Genomic DNA, 21,841 nt, shown 5'->3' on the forward strand with positions numbered 1-21,841 from the left:
ATTATCATAATAACTCCCTCAATCATAAATTAATTTAAAACCTCTTAGTTGATAGTAGCTACTATATAATTTTAATATCAAGTATATCACTCATGTATTTCATTCTTACCACTCATAAAAATTCTATAAATTTTAATATTTTATTCAATACATTCATATTTATTTTTTAAGTGATAATTATATAATATTAATATTTTAAATTTTAAATATATACATCATATGAAATAAAATGACATTTTTTTTATCTTCGTATGCGCTTACGTTAGCCGTATAGGTGGGCCGCTCTCGGCTCATTTGGCCCACCCACACTATAAATACCTTATCACGCCACTCCACTTAGGATAAATTATTATGTGCCACTTACAAGTCAAGAAGTAGAAAAGTAGAAACACAGAGGCCGCGGGAGAGGCGAGCAGAGGGTCACGTAATAAGAGAGGAAATATCAAAATGGCCAGGTTTTTCAGTCTCAACACCGGTGCCCAGATACCCTCAGTAGCGCTTGGGACATGGCAGGCCGACCCCGGAGTGGTCGGAGAAGCCGTCACCTCTGCCATCAAGGTATTCAAGTCCCCCCATCCGACCTCTTCCCCTTCTTCCAGTTTCTTATTGCGATCTTTTGGAATAATTCTTGTGACCTTGTTATTTTAGACCGAACTTCTTAGAGTAATCAGTTTCCGCCTCGCCCTATGTTGTGCGTGGAAGAGATGAATCGACCACCCAACCCGATATTTACATATATTTGCGTGGTGTATCTTTCTCTTCAATTAATTATGATTTGTATTCTTTGAAATTAAAAAACTGTTTCGATCTATAACATATGAAGGGATGTGTTACTTTCGCTGAATCGGCAGTCGGCAAAATAGATTTTCTCATTCTGAAATGGGTATCGGATCGGCTTAGCTATTTATTCTGGACAATTATTTTCCAACCCGTCGAGGGGAACATGTTCTTAATACGTTGAATAAGAAGTACTATTTTCTCTTTTTTTATTGTATGAACATTTTGACATCTCACTTAAAATGTCATTGGGATCCTAATCATCCTATGATTATCTATGGAAGGCTGATTTATTTTCGAGTGTTTCTTACTGTCGGAGAATTCCTAAATCGTTTACTATGATTTTAATAAATTGAATTTATGTGTATGTAACCTGCAGACTGGCTATAGGCATATAGACACTGCTCGGATTTACGGAAATGAGAAAGAGGTATTTCTATCCATTACTAATGTTATCTTTCTTCTGTGAAACCATGTTTTTTTTAATGAATACTTGTATCATGGATGACGTTGTTAGCCTTTTTGAATATCAAAGTTGTCAAGTGTAACAGTTACTATTATAGAAAAAAACTGCAATTAGTTATTTGTTGATCCCCTCTAAATAATACGCATTCATCTTCACAAAGTTCTTGGTTGGTCTGCATTGGGTACTTTTGTTTGCTGTACCATTGCCTTACAACTTGGTACTGTTCCATGTTTATAAGTTAGAACATGGCTATTTGCATGGTTAATTTATAATATATAACTTCTGCCTCTTGGAGCAATTTGTAGTCAGCTATCCTTTTTTTTTTTTTTTTTTTTTTTTTTTTTTTTTTTTTTTTTTTTTTTTGACTTTTTGTGTTGGTTTTACTTGTGCAGTTTTAAGTTTTAATCATCGCTTGGAAAAAAAATTAGGACCTATCAATGATTGGAGTTTGTTTGTTTCCGTTTAGTTAAAATTGAGATGAATCTCCCCATATTTCTATTTTATGAAGGAATGTGTTCCCCATTCATGCAAGATCAACACAGTCGTCGTACAACAACAACAACATCAAGCCTTTACAACACAGTCGTCGTACAGATAATAAATATTTTAAGTTTCTATTCTACTTATATAGATTGCGTTGTTAATAAATTCCCAATTCTAATTATTAACATTATAATTTCTTATAACATTCCACAAAAGTACGTTGAAAATGGAATAATTATTTGCTTCCCTACCTGGCCATTTCTTTTGAAAATATAAGAACTTTACGTTTTATTCCAGTTTGTATGAAATTCTGATGAAGTTTACTATAGTCCAGATTGGGTTGTATTTGAAGAAGCTGTTTGCTGATGGTGTTGTAAAGCGTGAAGATTTGTTTATAACATCAAAGCTCTGGTTCGTTTCTTTCTTCATTCTTGATTCAAAATCATCTATTATATATTTGGAATCCATTCTATCGTTTTGGAATATTGTATTTCCAAGTTGATAATCCACAAGTAGATATTTTATTTGTTAGTTCTAATCCATCATTATATCTTTCACTTCTTAAGAAAACTGACAATGATTTTTCAGGTGCGATAGCCATGCTCCAGAAGATGTAGAAGAGGAGCTAAATTTAACTTTGAAAGATCTACAGCTCGATTATGTGGATCTTTACCTGGTACATCTCATCTTCGAAAAAATCTTATTTTCTTCTCAATCATGTAGTTTCAAGTCTTACAGCTCTCTTGTCTTTGGCAAATATTTAGCTACGCCTAATCTCTTTTGTCTCTTATAGGCATTCTATGCATTTTTTATTGAGTACGCCTAATCCATAGCCCAAAAAATGTCTTGACACATGGCTAATGAGTGCATGCACAACTACATGAGATTGTTAATGTTGGAGTTGCCTTGAATTTGATTAGAAGCTTGTTTGTTCATGTCCTTGATCGTTGTTCACTCGACAGATGTGTTGGGGTCTAAGGGGATAGCACCCCCTTGCAGGGTTCGACCGGTCCTAATTTTGTCCTATAAATATATTGTGAAGGGCTTAGGGTTGGTGTTGTTTTTGTACTCCGTTTTTTGTTTTCTCCATAGTGTAGCCAATCTCCATCTCCCCCATCGTTTTTTCCAGTTTTGAGTTTTTCAAATAAATCTTCTGTGTACATTTGTGTTTTACAAATTGTGATTCATTACTTCTCTTTTGTTTAGTTCGTCGTACCCTAACAATTAAAATGAATGCAATACACAGCCACGTGGTAGAAAAACGATTAAGCTTTCTTTCTCTTGCTCTCTCCCTGTCTTAGCAAAGTATTTTTCTTTTTTATATTGTAGCTGTTGAAACATGGTCATCATTAAAGAATTTTTTTTTTTTCTTCAAGGTATTTATTTTCATTAATTTTTTGTTTTCTCATCTAATCTTTTCCAATTCCCTGAAGATACACTGGCCATTCCGACTCCAGAAGGGAACAAACTTAAGACCTGAAAATCTTATCCAACCTGATATACCTAGCACATGGAGTGCAATGGAAAAGCTCTATGATTCTGGAAAGGCTCGTGCTATTGGTGTGAGCAATTTTTCCACCAAGAAGTTGGAGGATTTGCTGAGCATTGCACGTATTCCACCTGCTGTAAACCAGGTGGAATGCCATCCTGTCTGGCAACAAGCCAAGCTTCGTTCCTTCTGTCAATCCAACGGAGTTCACCTCTCAGGATATTCTCCGCTAGGTTCTTCCGGGTCAAAGTGGGTAAAAGGGAATGTCCTTGCAAACTCTGTTCTTACCGAGACTGCAGAGAAATTGGGAAAGACTGCTGCGCAAGTAGCTCTTCGTTGGGGAATCCAAGTTGGTAACAGTGTACTGCCGAGGAGCACCAAAGAATCTAGAATACGAGAAAACTTTGACGTGTTCGATTGGTCCATACCTGATGATCTGTTTGCAAAGTTCTCCACCATTCAACAGGTAAATTGAGTTGTTGAAATTTACACAGCTCACCTGGTCTGTTGGTCGAGAGCTTAGGCTTTCAACTAAGAGGTTTGGGATTCGAATCTTTGTGTATGCGTTGTGTGTGTGAGTTTTCCTTAAATGGCCTAAATGCCCCAAAAAAAAAGTTATTGGAATTTCAGGCTCCTTTTTCGTGCTATTGTTTGGATGGATGCTCGTAGTTGCTCTGTATAATCCGTATTTCCAAATTGCGTCTTTTACTGTTTTTTTGGGACATTTAGGCTATTTAAGACAAACTCACACACACAAAAGCTCGAGCACAAGATCTCTTAGCTAGAAGCCTAAGCTCTCAACCAACTGGCCAAGATGAGTTGTGTGCGTCTAATTTTGGTTGACCTTCTTCTTTTACTGCAGGAAAAGCTAATCAGAGGAGATTTCTTTGTTAGCGCTCAAGGCTTATATAAAAGTGTGGAGGAGATTTGGGATGGGGATATTTGATTATGCGAGATTATCGTTTTCCGGCTGTAATTTTGCTTTATAACAATATTCGTGGCAGTCGCATTATTCCTCTTTTCTGTCTTCGATTTCTAAATAATTTGGCATTGGTGCAAATGCTCCCTGTTTTAAATCAAAAGAAAATATTATGTGATTGGTATTTTACTGCTTCACAGCTTTTGCATGACGGTTGAGGTGCATATCCAAGCATGATTTTCCGTTTCTGTTTTATCTTTAAATCAGTCATGTGCTGCTTGTTTTGGTGTATTAGAGATTTGAAGTAAACGAAATATATTAAACTTGTTTTTCGTTAATGTTTATTTTTAAGTAAATACAAATTATTTGTTTAAAATTTTTATCTTCAAATCGTGCTTGTTTATAATCAAATTGAGCATCTAGATGAGATTTTTAAAATTTTGCATATTTATATTCAAATTGAGCGTCTTGATGAGATGAATCTAACAAGTTCAAAATTATTTAATTATTATATCATCAACGTACTTAAATGCTTAAAGAAAAATATATAATTGAGTGAACAAAGATGGGCAATCCTACGAAGTATTTGAATTTGAGCTATATTTAAGCAGTAGATAAGTTAATATTAGTGAAATTTTGGATGTACCTTTGCCTGCTATTGATGCTGGGGTTCCGTCTGGGATGTGGTGTCAATTCCTGATAGTTCTAAGGTTGTGGATGATGCTGACCATGGTTCGGAGAATTTGGATGCTTTTATTGTTAATTTAGGTGGCAATGAGGCTGATGAGGGTGGTTCTCCTACTGTTGGTGTGAATGTTTTGTTCATGTGGTTTGGATGCTTCTTTTGTTGAACCTTCTTTGAATCCTTTCAATCCTTCATTGGTGATTTCAGAAGCAATGGTGCCAATTGTTGATATTCCAATTTCTATTTTATCTAATGAGGATTTGAAAGCTCATTTGGCATTGAATTTGAATGATAATGGTGTGGATCATTCAGACTTGCTTGATGGATCCCTCTCAGTTTGCAGGGGTGAGGGGGTGAGGGGGAGGAGTTGGAGGAGCACGAGGATGAGTTTAATGCGATGTTTAACTTGAGTGTGAATTGCATTGCTAAGAAGGCTTTTTCTGTTGGGGGTGGTAAACGTCGCAGGTATAAATCTAAACGAAAGTAAAATTGGTTGTTGTGGTTTTGTTTGGTTCCGAATTGCAAAATATGGCTCCATTTTGGTGGGGTGTTTTGTGTTTCTCCTTAGTGGACTTTTTAATCTCTATGTTAGATGTTTTGATTTTGGTGTGTGGTTTGGATTGTGGATTGGCATGGTGCTAAGGCAGTGGAATGTTGGTCATTGGGCAATGTTGGTGTCTACCTTTTTTTTTCAATGTTGGTGTCTACTTGGATGGTCTCCTTTTTCAAGGTCGGACGATGATGAGGCAAGGTTCCTACACCCCTACTTGGATGGCCGTGACTTGTTTCGGGAACTTTAGTGGCTCTTATCTGCGTGGTCAATGGTAGCTTTTGGGTCTTTCTGCTAATATTTTTTCTGCCTCCAATGGATGGTCCTAGTATGGCAATTGGTGACAATTCTGAGCCCGACAGGCTTCAGGGTCTTATTTAATCTCTTCAATTTTGGGTTACCTTTCAATTTCAGATTGCTTTGAAATATGTCGCTTATTGGGATATTTTAAGCTTTATTTTTTTTAGTAAGTTTGCCTCTTTTGGCCTATGGTTGTATATCCCCTTTTTATATGAAATATAAAAAAATTTGTTTAAAAAAAGTCTTCATGAGATAAATTCATTTATAATTCATCAACATTAAAAGTGATACTATTCGGCCCCAAATGAGCTGAAATCAAACATTGGAAGTGTAATTGAAGAGTTTGGCCCATTAATCAGGGGATCAAATGATATTCAAATCTCACACGTGCATAATCAAATCGAGTGTCTCGATGAGCTCTTCAAATCTTGCTTGTTTATGATCAAATTGAGTGTCTCGATGAGATTTCTAAATTTTGCATGTTTATATTCAATCGAGCGTCTTGATGAGATGAATCTAACAAGCTCAAAAATTTAATTATTTTATCATTAAGGTACTTAAATGCTTAAAAAAAATACATAATTGAGGGAGCAAAGATTGACAAACCTACCAAGTAATTGAATTTGGGCTATATTTATGGGGGAGATAAGTTAATATTATTGAAATTTTGGATGTAATTTAAGAGTTATAGTGAAAGAATGATAATTATTTTTTGGTATAACCATGTAATGTGTGAATTGAATTTTATATTAATGGATTTAGTTATTTACAAGGTTGTAAAATACGGACCAGACAATTAACTGGTAGAAGGTGCGTTTCACGATTCAATCAATTCGATTAGTAGAACCATATGATGTAATAAATAAAATTTACATATCATAAAGATCATATAATAATATAAATTTCCAATGTTAGTGCCATTAACGCCCTATCTTAGCAATTTCTGATAGATGTGTTGCCGTAACAAGTTTTGTTGCAACTTTATTGATGTTATGAGAAAAAATGGAGGACTTAGGGCATTTTCCCTCGAAAAACACGCTTTCCACTACAAAATATAATAAAACTTCAAAATGAGTTAATTTGTCTCCAATCAAACTCTCATTCGCCCGCTTCTTCATTTCGCTGCCAAAGATAATCAGTTTTCTCCTCTTTCGTGCACTTTTTCGGCAAATCTCGAACATACAGGAAAAATAGTGTGTGTGAACAGTGCGACGCCAATATTCACTCTCGAAGAATAGTCGACGAAAACGCATTCGGCTAGATCGTTTGGCTGATGGCAATCACATATATGCCATTTGATTGCAAATGGTTGAATGGTGTGTGAATATGTGGCAGGTGTGTGAGATTTGATCCGAACAACCTTTGGAGGCAAGCGATGATTCTTGCTTCGTTTGGGACTGCTTTTTGAAGCATCTTTCTAGTACAAAAATTAAGTAATAAAAAAGCTGTCTCAAACGAAGCCTCTGTTGATATTGAAACTTTTAAGAGAAATTTACATACATACCACTTTATTTCAAGCTATTTATATATCTTATACCTAAAATATTAATATTATATGCTTATCACTCATATACAACTTCAATATCAAATATATCACTCTTATAATTCATTTTTACCATTCATATCATTCTACAAAATTTAATATTTCATTTTATACATCCAAATTTGTTTTATGGGTGGTAAGCATGTAATGTTAATGTTTTGGATGGTAGAAATATATAAATAGCACGAAATAAGGTGGCATGTATGTAAATCCCCCAACTTTTAAATATCAGGTAAGTAAATAATAATTTAAAAGTTAAATATATAAATTGTTAAATTGAAAGTTTTTAAATATCAAGCTAGTAAATTTTTTAAAAGAAAGGAACAAAATGATAGCTTCTCGAAGCTCACTAGGGCGGAGGAATGAAAGGTTAGTTTTGCTCTTTTTTCTTAGCGGCAATGGTCTTCGCTATTCTCCGGCGAGTCAGCTTGTCGGGATCCCTTCTTGCAAGCGTTGCTGTTGACAAAAGCTTCAAAATCCCACTCTCGGCCTTCTTCCAGTCACAGCCATCCAGGAGCCATTTGTCTCGAGAATCTTGCACCGTCCTTCCCGTCTCCGTCTCTAATTTCTCTTCCAAGGCCAACAAGCCGGCTTCCGATTCTGAACTCCTTCGTGTCATTGACGCCGAGATCAAGTGTGCCGAGGACTGCGACGACCACGATAGGGTAAGCTCTTGCTAATCTCTCTCTTCAAACCTTTAATTCGTAGCCTTACTTTTCCCCTGTCATTACCCATCTTCGTCTGAGGTGCGTTAAAAGATTTTCTCGTTTTTAACTTTGCAGTAATCCATGGAGGGAAATAACTGAAACAAAAAGAAAACCCTCTCATTTAGAGACGGAACAGCTAACTAGAAGCTATAGGACTATTACTAATCCAAGATCTTCCAAAAAGATGATTTCAGGTTGTTATAATATCGCAGGTGGAAGAAATACCTGAAGGGTTCCCATTCGAAATTCAAAATGAAAGGGGTAAGAATACCATCACTATCAAAAGAAGCTATCATGGGGAGAAAATTGAAGTTTTGGTCTCTATGCCGAGCCTTGTGACTGGAGAAGAGCCCGAACATGATAGGAGGGCTGGTCGTAATGATGAGGAGTTGAAGAAGGAAAGAGCAAACCAATCTAGCATTCCATTGACCATAAATGCTACAAAAAATGAAGGGCATGGTTTGGAATTCTGCTGCACCGCTTATCCAGATGAGCTTGTAATTGACAGCATGTCTTTTAAGGAAACCAAGGAATCTGATGAACAAATGCTTGCCTATCAGGGACCTGATTTCAGGTAACCTTGTAATTTTTATACCTTGTTTATATCTTCTTTTCTTTTATGGTTAATGTTTGCTCATCCTATACATTCAATTGGACAGATTGAATTAGTGGCAGTGTTCGCAAGTATCAATTGAAAAACCCTAAACTTTTTATATATGTTTATCGACATAAGATATCCCTCACATTTACCCATGATTCCTGGCAAGAAAAATGTTAGAAAAATAAATCATGTATGGTGTTTGAAAGCTAAAATTTGCAGACTGACTGTTTGTCATAGTAGCTTCTATTTCCTATTGATACTATACAGGCTTGTTGGTTTTTGAAGCTATTCTATGCTCCACTCCCATCCTATGGTTCTATCGCCTTGCAGGGCTTACCATACACTATACCTATGAACAGTCTTTCTTTTGGTTAACTTATATTGTCTTTGATCTCCGAAGACTGAGATCAGAGGTTAAAATCTAACCCATAAACTGCCATAAACTATTGTTTGCACCTCTCTCACCAATGTTTCTAGTATTTATTTAATCAATGGCTTTATGTCTCACCAACCTATGGCTTCTTGACTCCTTAGTTGAAAGTTTTATATTATTCTGTAGAGACGATTATTTAGGTTGGTTCCATCATTGAAAAGTGAAAACCTAAAAATTAGGCCACTTGTATGTGCCTAAAATATCATTGCAATTGAGATTGATCCGTAAATGGTTGGCATCATTTAAGAACAGGTTTTCAAACTCTGTAAATGCTATTATAAAGGAAAATTTGCTTTAGCCATCATAACTTCTAAAACAAATAGCTCTTTATAAATTGTTTTCATCTTGACTTTAGGTATATGGGTTATATTATCCCTTATTGGTGAAGTTCCTTGCTTGTCAAGAAGGTTTCCAAACTTCAGTCCTCTTGCATGGAATAACTTTTCTTTAGTTGATTCATATAGGATGATATCTATTTGACTTATAACAAGTTGATTTAAAATAAAAATTCTTTAAGCAACAAATTAAAATTTACTTTATTTTATATTGTTTTATATGCATTGTATTAAATGATCTATTATAAATATGTACACATTTTGTGTCTCATTTTGAATTTACTCGACTTAAATTTTGAGTGAATTAGTTCAAATTTTAAATTGATTTTGAGTCAAGAGTGTAGCTCAAAATTGATTCAAAATAAAGTGGATTTGAGTCGAATTTCAAGCGAGATTTGAATGCTTTCAAATTGCTATTTTTTTATGATCTCCCTAACTCTCTTCATAGATTTTATGTTAAGAAACTAATAATAAAAAAATAAAATCAATTTCTATTTAATTTCTAGAAATAATTTCGTTAGACTTTTCATCTAGAGTTCAAGTAGCTTGTTTGATTTATTTATCATCTTTCATAGGCACGATTTATTCGCATTTAGATTCAAGAATTACTCTATTCAATTGATTCATCAATTACAGCATGTATGTTTTGCTGACTTATATATAATTTCAATTTGAAATTCATGGTCATATTCGTAAGTAGGTTCAGTTTTAAGTAGCAGTTTACAGTTAAATTTAGATCCTATTTGCAATTTAGATTCTTATATGGTTTTACATTTGATGCACTTTCAAATTTAGTGTCTATTTGAGCTTTGAACTTTATATTTAGAGTTTTTCTTACACTAAAATTTTATTTGTGGCTCGAATTCCAACTCTTGTTTAGATTTAGGTTCAATTTCATTTTTTAGTGGTAGTCTCAATTTTCCTTAGAGGTTCTAGTTCGAAATATGGTTTAAATATTCAATTAGATACACCCTCATCTTCATACTTAATTGTGGACTCAAAGTTCAACTCCTGTTTAAGAATAAGTTTAAGTTTATATTCATGTTCTACTGTAGGCGCAGATTCATTCTCCACAATACTCATCTTCTAATGGATATTCATGATTATAGTTTATTTGATAAGATCAAATTCTACAAAGGATAATTTTGGTGTCGGTGTTGGTTTGACAAATTTGAGAGGAGAATGTAAAGATTTCTCATTACAAGTTTTATAGACAGGTTTAGATTACTAATATATCATTTAGAGTATGCCTTGACATTCAAAGTTCTGGACAATGCCTTATTTATCATTCTTGATAAATTGTACCTTAACAAAAACCTAATCTTTTGTCTAAGACCTTTGTTAAAGCACAAAATGATAACAAGATAATCTCAAGATAAGTCATGTTTAATTAGAAGATATATAAATTTATCATTATATGTATATATACTATAATTTCTTTGGCTATAACCCTTAAAGTGATTATTTAACTACTACTGATATTCTCCTATGCACATCTTGTTCTTTAAATTTAAATTTCACGTCATCCCATGCTGATCTTATTTTCTTGCAGCATTACATCATTAACTTTGAGCATGTCCAATAGATTTCATTCCAACAATCCTAACTTCTCCAAAGATGTATTTCCAAATTATCAATCCTTTATAAAAATATCTTTTTGTTGGATTTGCGATTTAATGTTGGCATGTAATTTTTACAATCACAATAGTTACATTGTCTTCGCTTATAAGCATGACTGACTGAATTTTGTGACCCAATTTTGTTTAAATTGTATCTTTATTAAATTTTTTTATTGAATTTAGTGTTGTGTTCTATTTAGTTGACATGATGATTTCCATAAGCTTTGATACCGTTTTAATGAAGGGCAGTTATGATTCTGGGATTTACTAAGGCCTTTGGATGAGATGAACAATAAAAAATATACAAGAAATCCACAACCTGTATGTAAAAAAAAAAAACACTTTTAATGTCAAAACCACAAATACAGTTCTTCTATTCTAAATAAGAATTTAATAGTTGTCAAAATCTAGAATTCCATGAGAAGCATAATGAATGATATAAAATTCTAGCAATGATCAAGTTTACACTAAAAATAAAATCCGGTGCTTATCATACTTGACAAATTTTCAATCATGCACGCATACCAACGATTAAACAAATTACAATGAGAATAAGGATAAAAATCATGAAAGGAACAACTAGGCCTTGATCCAATATAAGAAACTAGCCCCCGGAAGTAGTTTTCAACACTAGGAAAGCATTCAAAGACAATACATTCAATCATAACACATATAAGAATTAAAGAAGATTAAATTTTCATTAGAAGACTCAATGTTCAATGTTTTTTTTCGGTGCCTCAAAGCTTCAATTTATAGCTACAACTAATCTAAAGAAAAATCTCAATATACTTCAAAATATGGCCTAGAATGACAAATCTTTAATTCATCCTACTTGAATTCCAACAGAAACAAAAATTTCTGAAGTCCAAATCCCAGTTCCACTAGTTAACCGATTTCTTGCTAAAATGCCAGATCACCAAGCAGGTAATCTCTAATTTCTTACAGTCTTGGATGCCTAAAGAGCAACTAATTTGCTGCAATTCTCATATCGCAAGTTATCAAAGATGGAAACCAGGTAATAATCAATATAAGTAAATAACCATAGTAAAAATATCAAGTAGCAGCCCACTATGATCCCGGGGAAATCAAGGCTAAAGAAGGGAGAGTTATTTTGTACGGAGACCGGACGCAAAACGTCGTCCGGAGACCAATCAAAATGCGCCACGTCGCGGTACCGAGCCGTGGTACCGAGCACAGGGGTGACGTGGCACATTCTGGTTGGTGTCCGGACGGCGTTTGGCATCTTCGCGAAATAATTAATCCAAAGAAGAAATTTAGCAAACAATCAAAAGGACATAATCAATCATAAAAGGAAATATCCAGAAGGCAACCGGGAGTCCTCAATGACGGCAATTGAGCAACATCTAATTAGTATAGAAGCCGCTATGTCGACCTCAAAACAAAAGAATTAGATAATTAGATCATCATCAGCACATGATTTGTATATCCAATTAGAGATTTTAGACTTGTATAAGCTCACCCAAATACATCCTACTAATGATGCCCATTTTTATTCTCACCTCTCCCATCTGAGTATCTGGACAAGTGATCAACTCGCATTTAAGAGCACCGACTCTAAGAGATACCAAATTGTTGTTGAATGGTTAAAAATGTTTTTTACACATGTTAATTTATGCTTTTTAAGATTAAGGTTTCATTTGAGAAAACTTTCTTACTGCTTCTTAAATCAATTTTTTATTAAAAAACTGCTTTATGAAGTGGTAAGAAAGCTGTCCCTAACGAAGCCTAAATCTATTTTATGAAAACTAATCATTGTCATTTTCTTGAGGTAGTGATTTGGACGAGAACCTTCAGAAGTCCTTTTACAAGTATTTGGAGCTAAGAGGAATCTCAGCTATGACTACCAACTTCTTGCACGAGTACATGATTAACAAAGATAGCCGCGAATACTTGCTTTGGTTGAGGGATTTGAAGAAGCTTATCGAGAAATAATATGAAAGTTTCCGTCTGGTGTTTGTTACCTTGTTATGGTGATAAGACCGGGAAAGTGCAAGAAAAGATAAATGAATTCTTCACGGAAAGGCCGCCACATTCTTCTATTAGTTTGGTACAATATGTTATGGAACGTTTCCATTGCTTGTGCTTTCAGATTGAATGAAACTTTTTTAGAAAACTTTTATGTTGTTTTTCTTCTTTAAGGGCTGCTTTTTGACTGATATAGACTGATAGTTTAACCTGTGGCAAAGCTTGGTTATGGTGAGCTCCTTTTGAAGGTGAAGTTGGTAAGAATTTACTTATGTTTCTCTTTATTGTTTGTTCAGCACCATGGATGACCTCTAATTTTTTTTGTTTCTTTAAATTTTCTTAAGTTATTGTGTATTATTATGTATTGACCAACAAACATTGCTTATAATAGATTTTTTTTATGTTATTCAATATTATGATTTATAAATACAAGTGTAATGTGACCTTCAAAATCAAACATTAAATAGAAAACAATTCCTATTGCTTAGTTTCAATTGCTTTGGAACTGACTTGTGGCATCTTTATTGAAATTCTTTGGTGAGAGCTTCAAAGATCCTCAAGTGTCAAAGTGTCTTGGTGGTCCTTTCGTCCAAATAAAGATCTCCTATTCTTCTCTTGCTCTCATCCAACATTAAAAATTTAAGGTTAGCAGATCTCCTTCATAATAATATTTTTTTTTATCCCCCACCTAAGCATCATAAATCCTTACAACCATCAAAACCCTATAAAAACCCCATCATGATTCTCCTTTAGAGATGCTTTATTTTAAAAATCTTATGCACGACTCAAATCTCTTCATTTTTTAACTTACTTAAGTTTCTAATTTCACACTTCTATTGTCTAATCCATTACGTGCTAATTTTCTAATTTCATTATATGGATTTGTTTGTACTATAATATATATGCTTTGGTCAAGCCTTTATTAAAGATTGGAGAGGTGACTTTGCCTGTAACTGAGGTGACACAAAGAGTTCTCTCTAACCTTAGAAAAGAAATGAGGGATTTGCCTAAAAGTTTATTAGTAATCTTTTGATGGTGAATTTGAATCCGAGCACTCGGATTGTGGTTTCACTTCGCCGGACTTTTGCGGGGGGTCTGATCCTGGAAATGATTTCTCTCTGGTTCGGATTAAACCAGGTCGTTCGATTGTCTCTCGTGGGAGGGGCCGTGGAAGGGGCTGGCGTAGACATTGAATGTTTGTTCGTTTTTTGCTATTTTTCCATTGCTCTTCGGGTTATGTCTTTTTCTGTGTTGTCGCTGTGGTTGGGGGCAATGATGTGGCTAGGGCTCGCGTCCTTGTCGCTTAGCTGGTGGCAACCTTTGGTGCTTTTCTTAGTGTTAGTCGATCACTGGGGCGCTTCTTTCACCTTATTGGATGGTCCGTGCGAGGCGGTTGGGACGCTTGAAGTCTTTGCCAAATACTGAGCCCAATGTCCAATGTCCAATGTTCTATTTTCAATGTATTTTGTCTTTTTCTTTTCTGTTTTACCATCTGGATGTTGTAACCGTTTACTCTTTTTAAATAAAATTGTTCTTTTGTTGAAAAAAAAAAGTATGATGTGCTTAGGCATGGACATAAGTAACGAAAAATGATAGCTAAACAGAAATTATGATTGACATCGAAAAAGCAAAACAATAATAAAGTTTTGAGTGAAATAATTTTTTTATTTTTTTTAAAACACTTTTTTAGTATATATTTTTTAAAACATTAAAAATATAATAATCAAAAGCTATCCTAAATGAAGCCTAAGCCACTGCCCCACCAACCAGATTGTCGTTTCATATAATTCTTCAATATCAGTAATGAAATCAGCTGGCTGCAGAGGTGTTTTTTTTTTTTTTTTACCTCCTTTTCTTGGAATCTCTTTCTATAAAATTTCTAGGAACGCCTTAAAATTATAATTGAACGGGTCTGTTCTGTACTTTTTATGACCAGACAAAATTTAGTGACATGACATTAAAAACCACTGCAATAACCTTCAGACAATTTCAACGATTAATGATCTTATTCTTGAAATCGTCTTTGATGAAGCAGCAATTGATTATTAAAACGATTATTGCTATTTCTAATCTTACGAACAAAACAAAACAAAAAATTCTAAAGCAAATAGATACTCATCCAAAAGAATTCTGCTAATGTTTTTGTCCATTAATTGCCCAATCAGAGAAATAAGAAATTTGTGAAGTCTTGCAACAATTCCGATTTCACTATAATTGGGCTTGGTAAAATTTCTACCTAATAGAAGCAGATAAATAAGATTGAATTGACAAATAAAATAAAATAAAAAATTGGTCCATAAAAGGAGAAATTATTCTTTGCTGACGCCGGACGTAGCTCTACATTTTGATACCGCGGTACCGAGCAGTACCGAGCCGCGGTACAGTAAAAGGGTGATGTGGCACATTCTGATTGATCTCCAGACGGCATTCGGCGTCCGACAGAATAATTTTTCTTACAAAAAGTATAGTATTTTCAGATGTCAGCACAAAGAATAGCGTCGTTGAAATCTCCCTAGAAATATCTTAGGCTTCATTTAGCACAGTTTTTTTTTCTTGCTTTCTAAAATATCTTTTTAGTATAAATTTTTTTAAATTTGAAATCTTTGTATTAAAATATTGTTTTAGAAAGCAGTAAGAAAATTGTCTCAAATGAAATCTTAATCAGAACTCAATAAGTTGAAAGCTTTAAAACAACATGTTATTATTCCCCCAAAAGAGTTTTCTCTTTTGAAGTCATAGGATTTATAAGAAGAAGTTAGGGCAAATATTAAATTGTTGATGGAAAAAAACACAAGAACATAAAAAATTTAAAAATTTCACTCAAAATTATATTTTAAAATAAACAAGTTAGATTTCCAACCTAAAAGAATATCTTCAAAGGTCTCAATAGAATATAGTCATTCCTAGACCCCTTGTTCTATTTTTTGGGTTTATCGCTTTCTTTTATTTTTCTGGTTCTCTTATTCGTAATAGATAGGATCTAAAGCTCTATAAGTTTTATTTTAAATGTTGTACATTTAGTGAGCTTCTAATCCTTTAAGGACTTATACTTCTATCTTTATGCAACACGTAGACCTTTCTGTGAGTTTTTAAAAAAAAAAAAAAAAGAATCTAGCCATTTCTATAACACTTTTGAATGGCATGAGCTTCGATGCTAAAAAATTGGGGGTTAAAATAATGTCTCAAGAAAATTTACTAGATTAGCATGATTCTTAATCATTATTTAAATTAAAAACTTTCAAAGTTTTACTAAAGACTATACAAACTCTGACAACAAACTTATGTTTGAATTGACTATCTTAATGAGATGAACTTGGTGACACACAAGTGATCCTATCTGAGTCTAGATGAACCTAAATAAAACTTCAACATTTTTATTGAATGACTAAATGGTCTCCAACATCTGCATAGATGTAGTCAAGCAGCTCAACTAGATAAATCTAATGAACCCAAAATTGAATTATATAATTTTGAGGTCATTATGATACTCAAATATCAAATAAATAATATATAATCAATGTGATCAATATGAGTCATTTAATATAGTATTTTAGATTATGTCCAAATTTATTAAAGCGTCTCTATTAGAAAAGCTATAAATATGACTTCATTTTTTACATAAAAAATATTCGAAAAATGAGAGAGCTAAAAAACTCTATTGTATTTTTCATCAATCACCTCCAGTAATCGCCGCCACTACTATCACTTAACCTGTGTCATTCGACTATTATTGCCTGACTACTAACATCCAAACTCATTATTTGATTTCAAGTATATGTTTGTAGACAACCGACTTCTGTAATTGCTATAATGGGAATTAGACAATAATTCTCAAGTGTGTAATCATGTCTTCTTCAATTGTGAAAAATAGCATATTGTTCTAATAACTATTTAGTGGACTATCAAAATAAGGTCGGATGATAAGGTTTTTCTCTTCTTTGGGTTTTGCACGTAAAAAAAATTCTAATCTTTTATAAATTTTATATGTGTATGTTAAATCTTTGCAATGATGGAGCCATGGTGATGGTTGTCGGGGCACGAGCCCCAACTAGGTCAAAACAAATTTTTTTAGAACAAGCTAGTTCATTTTAGTATAACAAAAACTAAAACCACACCAAAAAAAAACTTCGCATCGCTCTCCTCGATCTTCCTCATCGATGACCATCCCATCGATGCCTACCATCGCTTAGTTGTCGCGACCCTGGGAGATCTTCGACTCTCCACCCCCTCGCTAATGGAGGTTTTTAATACCATAACTTCTCGGAGGTTCCTCTCCCTACCCAATCATATCCCACCTCCACGCCCCTCAAGTCCAAGTCATCTTTAGGGCATCTCCAAACGGGAAAATTCATTTTTTACTTCAAAATATAATAACTCATCTCCAACCAAGCTTTTTTTTTTTTTTATTTCGCATCTCTTTCACATGAATTTTAAAGAAGCGAATCCAGTAAATTAAAGTTGTGCATGCCATTGATAGGAGGATTGTAATCTTCGATTCAAGTTAAAATATTCATATTTGGATTGCTATTTAATTTTTTAAAATATAATTATATTATTAAAATAAGTATATTCTTTTTATTTAATTGTAGATCGTTATATGATATATATTTTTATTTTTTTATTTTATAGTTATGAAGAAAATAATTTGAATAGCTTGTATAACAATTAGTGGAGAAGAAAAATATAAAGACTCAAGAGAAAAAAAAAATTGTAGTAGACATGTAAATAGAATATGAATAATTGATGCTATCCATTGTAAGTTTTTCTCTATAAGATAATTTAAATTTTTTTTATGATAATAACTCCAACAAAAACTTTTTTCAAACTAACAATGTAGTTTCCGAGTATGCACGAAAAAGGTTGAGGTATTTTTAAAATTGATAATTTGTGCAGCCACAAGAAAAAATTTTGAATATGTCACTGAATATTTGAATAAAATTAAGATATTAAATACTCTATTCATCACAAAATTTGTAACATGTAATTGTTGCGGGCTAGAATATACGCAGCGATATAGTTAAAATTTTACGTATCAGCATTGTATGTATATCCAAAACATAAAAAGAACCATAATATTTTTTACGTGAAAAACTCTAAAAAAGGAGAAAATCATGGAGTCACGCCAAGTTGAAATAATTTCACTAGTCTTTGAATATATTACAAGTGATAGGTTCATCCTTGAAATTGAGGATGATCATATTACAATGGTCAACCGTTGGTTTAGAATCTCATGACGAACGAAGATCGGACAAAAATCCGACGACGTTTGGTGGTCGGGCGAAAATTCGGCGTTAGTCGGTGATCGGGTGGAAGTCTGCGTCAATCGGCGGTTGGGCGGAAGTCCGGCTTAAGTCGGTGGTCGGGCGAAAGTCCAACGGTGGTCGAGGAGTCCAGTGATAAGAGAACTCTAGTTTCTCTCTCTCTCTTCCTTCTCTTCCTTGCTTAAGTCCCCTTCCATGAGGAATGAGAGGTCAATTTATAATTTTCTGAGAGTCGTATGACCAATAAATAGAATGGAGAACAAAGGTATGTTGGGAGTGGTTTGAATGGACGGATGATGTTGATCCCCTTGATTGTAGACCGATTACTTGGCATTTGAATGTCTTAATGATATCATAATTTGATGATCTTGGGCTCAATGGATTTGTCTCTTAGAGACTCTCAATTTGACTATAAGCATGACACCTTTTAAAATCGTTTGGTTATTCAATTTATAGCTTGAACTTTTCAAATGAGCTTCGGGTCTTAGATTTGAACCCAGTTGTGCTCGAATTGAGTCGAATTTTGTGTCGTTGGATTCGTATTTCCGAGACGTTCAGTTCAACTATAAGTTTGCTGAAATCAAAGTTCATAAGATCCTGAGTTTAATTTTTGAAATTTCCAACTTGATTTTGCTTCCAGATCCGTGCCTTATCTAGATAATTTTTTGATGATATACAATCTTATGTTAAAATTCAAATTTTGAGAAAAATTTCCGCTATTTTTTTCTTATCGAGAACAGCACACACAACCCTTAATAACCAACAAATATTCGACGAAGTCCGATACATACCAAGACCTTATTAATCAAACATATAAGAAGCCTTCATTTAAACCAAAAAACATAAACTTACAATACTGTTAATCCAAGATCTCAATAAACCCCAAAAAAATAAAATTAGAACAGTATCGCACAAATGCAAGCCACCAAAAGCATCAGTCCCTTCAACCAACGCCATTCTATCGCTTGGTTATTTGATCCAGAAGACTGATCATCAATATTTGTCACCGAACTCCATATCGCCTTACTGTAGAGCACAACGTTGCGATTTCGTTGCAGAACAAAAACATAAAAACTCCCTGTATTGTTAGTTGCAGTTAGCCCTACGACAGTTCCGTTTTTATCAGTGATGACAAAGTTTCCATCGGTCTTCAAAGTTGCCGCGCACATATTGCCCTGGCCGGCGGTCTTGCTGGACCATACTGTTTCGTTTGGGTTTTCTTGGTAGAGGACAAGATTACAATCTGGTTGCATAATCAAGTTATAATTACCTTCCGTCAGCTTTTCGCCAATTTTAAGCGTATCGCCAACCAACAAATGGTTATATTCTGCAGCTTCAGTCACTAGAAATCTGGCCACGAGAAAGAGGAAAACATAGCGGAAGAAGATCAAATTTGCGCCCATGGATGATGCAATATGTGCTGATTGAGGCGTGTATTCTGAAAAGCTTTGGCTTTCATTTATAGACGTAGCGAGATGATAGAATTGCTGCCGGCGAACATTTATCTGTTGGCCACCATTTGGCGCAAGGAAGCCGATTGAATAGTTAAATTTCACGCTACAGTTAGGTAATAAGTTTGTGATGATTTTGTCGTTTATGTTGTTATTAGGCAAAATTTAGTAGTTTGATGTAGTCATGGCTGAATAATCTATTTCATTTACGTTTTCGCTTGTTAAATTTGAATAACTGAAGAGGAATTTCAACATTAACCATATCACAAGCAGAAAGAGGGGAAATATTAGAAGTAATAGGCTTGACTGAGGTCCCAGCAGGATTAAGATTCGGATCAGCCACCGAGGGAACAACATTGACATTAGGACAAAGATTGGGGAAAAGCTTAATGCATTCCGTTCGTTTATGCCCCACGGCCTTGCAATGTAAACAGTAATTAGGCAAACCTTCATAAACAATTTTTTGAACATAACCTAAATTCTCCGGACCCAGCCAAACCGAATCAGGGTGAGATTTGGAGATATCCAATTCTACAAGAAGACGAGCTACTGAAGGTCGAGAACCCACAGCAGTAGCATTATCAGTTTGAATAGGGCGACCAAGGATTGATCCCAAACCAAACATGATTTGGGGGGAGAAAAGATGCGGGCGCAGACCAGGAAAAGAGACCCAGACAGGAACGATAGGAGATTCCTCCGACAAATCCAGAAGAGGAGACCATTTGATGATTTTCATGAAACAACCAAACACAAAATAAGAGCGATGAGCGAAAATCCTTCCATAATCAAGATCATTCGAGAGCTTAATCAGAACGTTTGATTGATCCAGCACAGTGACAGAGAAATCACCGGACAATTTTAGGTTAAAGAAAAATTTTCGGATAGAGTCTAAATCCGGACGCTTAATAGGAAATTTCCCCACCAAAGCAAATTCAAAAGGTTTGGCTAGATGCATAAATTCTTCATCAGAAAACCACAAAGCCGGCAACCCTCGGATCGTAGAAAAACGAAAATCCGGAAAACTATTTGAAGCTTCAACACTAGACAAAGCATCTTTGAAAGATTTCGAATGCTTACCCACCAAAAAACCGGGATCTAACCGTTTATTAGCCATCGGAAGCTCGGCGCCGGAGAAGAGCCGGAGACGAAAAAGAGGTGGCTAGGGCATCGCGCGAGCTTATGATAGAACCCATTTACTTATGCCTATTAACCGGCATATTAGCTTTTAATGCTGTTCTTTTAGATTTAGATTTTTTAAATAAAAAAATCACAAAGAAAAAAATTTGGGTTAAATTTAAATTAGAATGGATTTTAAATTTATTTTAATTTGAGAGAAATGTATGAGAAATATAAGAGAAATTATTAGATTTATTTTGATTTGATAATTTGATATTTATTTTATTAAAAAAAATTGTAATAATGTGATTTGCCTTTTTTTTCAATATTTATTGCCCCTATGGAAGGATGAATTATTCTGTGCGGACATCGAACGGGTAGCACCGTCCAATTTGTCTAGGTGCGCTTTTACTATTCACTGAGACAAAACCGGACGATGCTTCCCGTCCAGTGTCCACACAGAATAATCTCTCATATGGTAGAAGTCTGACATCAAATTTATGCTTGGTTTGTGACAACTTTTTTACTATTTTTAAAAGTAACTTTTCAGCATAAAAATTTCTAATTAAAATAATTATTAAACTAAGAATTATTTTAAAAAATAATAAGAAAATTGTCTTAAATGAAACCTTAAGAAAATATTGAACCGTTATCATCTTCCATTGAATAGTTCATCTATTCAAATTTAGACCTGACAAATTGCTATGTAATTGAAAATTTGAAATGAGAATATAATATTAGCTAGCAATAGCCTTAAATAAACAATCATCAATATAATAAACCGCTGATGGAGTCCTTGAACATTTACAGATTATATACCACCAACAACTCCCTCTGAATTTCATGGTAACAGCTCTGGAAAATCTATACAAAATTTTAATATTTACTCAAAACATTCTAAATTATATCAAAAATATCACAAAAATCAACTTCTCTAGAGCAATGATGATATAATTTACATACTATTATGTTATTCAAATTTCAGAAGTTTCTGTAAATGAGAACAAGTCTCCGCAATAACAGAGGTGCCAAATGTTGCAAACTAGAGAACTTGTTGAAAACCCTATATTTCTAAGAAAGAAGAAAGCAAAATGTTACGGTCTTTTGCCAAATAAACAAT

The 21,841-nt window shown here is 34.1% G+C and overlaps 4 protein-coding genes and 1 long non-coding RNA gene across 6 annotated transcripts in view; 2 read left to right on the plus strand and 3 right to left on the minus strand.

Annotated features, from left to right (window-relative positions):
• LOC114579955 overlaps positions 1-3,535 on the minus strand; it is a 9,512-nt gene extending 5,977 nt beyond the window's left edge. The window contains exon 1 of the long non-coding RNA XR_003701242.1: positions 3,427-3,535. This is a non-coding gene — a long non-coding RNA (uncharacterized LOC114579955). The remainder of the gene's footprint in view (positions 1-3,426) is intronic.
• Positions 345-4,368, plus strand: LOC110114164 (NADPH-dependent aldo-keto reductase, chloroplastic-like). 2 transcript variants are annotated; one of them, XM_020846948.2, is made up of 6 exons: positions 345-558; positions 1,157-1,207; positions 2,061-2,137; positions 2,315-2,402; positions 3,160-3,681; positions 4,078-4,368. In XM_020846948.2, exons 1-6 carry the CDS (start codon positions 448-450, stop codon positions 4,159-4,161), a joined length of 933 nt encoding a protein of 310 aa, XP_020702607.2. In that variant the 5' UTR covers positions 345-447; the 3' UTR covers positions 4,162-4,368. The 2 variants fall into 2 exon arrangements, with proteins under 2 accessions (XP_020702607.2, XP_028552033.1); XM_028696200.1 differs by having other exon boundaries at positions 4,083-4,368.
• Positions 4,369-7,529: 3,161 nt separating this feature from the next.
• LOC110114204 (uncharacterized protein At2g39795, mitochondrial) lies at positions 7,530-12,869 on the plus strand. The gene is made up of 3 exons (XM_020846997.2): positions 7,530-7,877; positions 8,132-8,493; positions 12,701-12,869. The coding sequence occupies exons 1-3, from the start codon at positions 7,611-7,613 to the stop codon at positions 12,858-12,860; spliced, it is 789 nt and encodes a 262-aa protein (XP_020702656.1). The 5' UTR covers positions 7,530-7,610; the 3' UTR covers positions 12,861-12,869.
• Positions 12,870-19,050: 6,181 nt separating this feature from the next.
• Positions 19,051-19,557, minus strand: LOC110114174 (mannose-specific lectin-like). Its single transcript, XM_020846958.1, has one exon. The coding sequence runs from the start codon at positions 19,555-19,557 to the stop codon at positions 19,051-19,053; it is 507 nt and encodes a 168-aa protein (XP_020702617.1).
• A 250-nt stretch (positions 19,558-19,807) lies between these two features.
• LOC110114173 lies at positions 19,808-20,719 on the minus strand. Its single transcript, XM_020846957.1, has one exon. The coding sequence runs from the start codon at positions 20,717-20,719 to the stop codon at positions 19,808-19,810; it is 912 nt and encodes a 303-aa protein (XP_020702616.1).
• Positions 20,720-21,841: the final 1,122 nt, after the last annotated feature.

Source organism: Dendrobium catenatum, unplaced genomic scaffold (genome assembly GCF_001605985.2).
Source record: "Dendrobium catenatum unplaced genomic scaffold, ASM160598v2 fragScaff_scaffold_716, whole genome shotgun sequence".
In the NCBI taxonomy this organism is placed as follows: Eukaryota; Viridiplantae; Streptophyta; class Magnoliopsida; order Asparagales; family Orchidaceae; genus Dendrobium; species Dendrobium catenatum.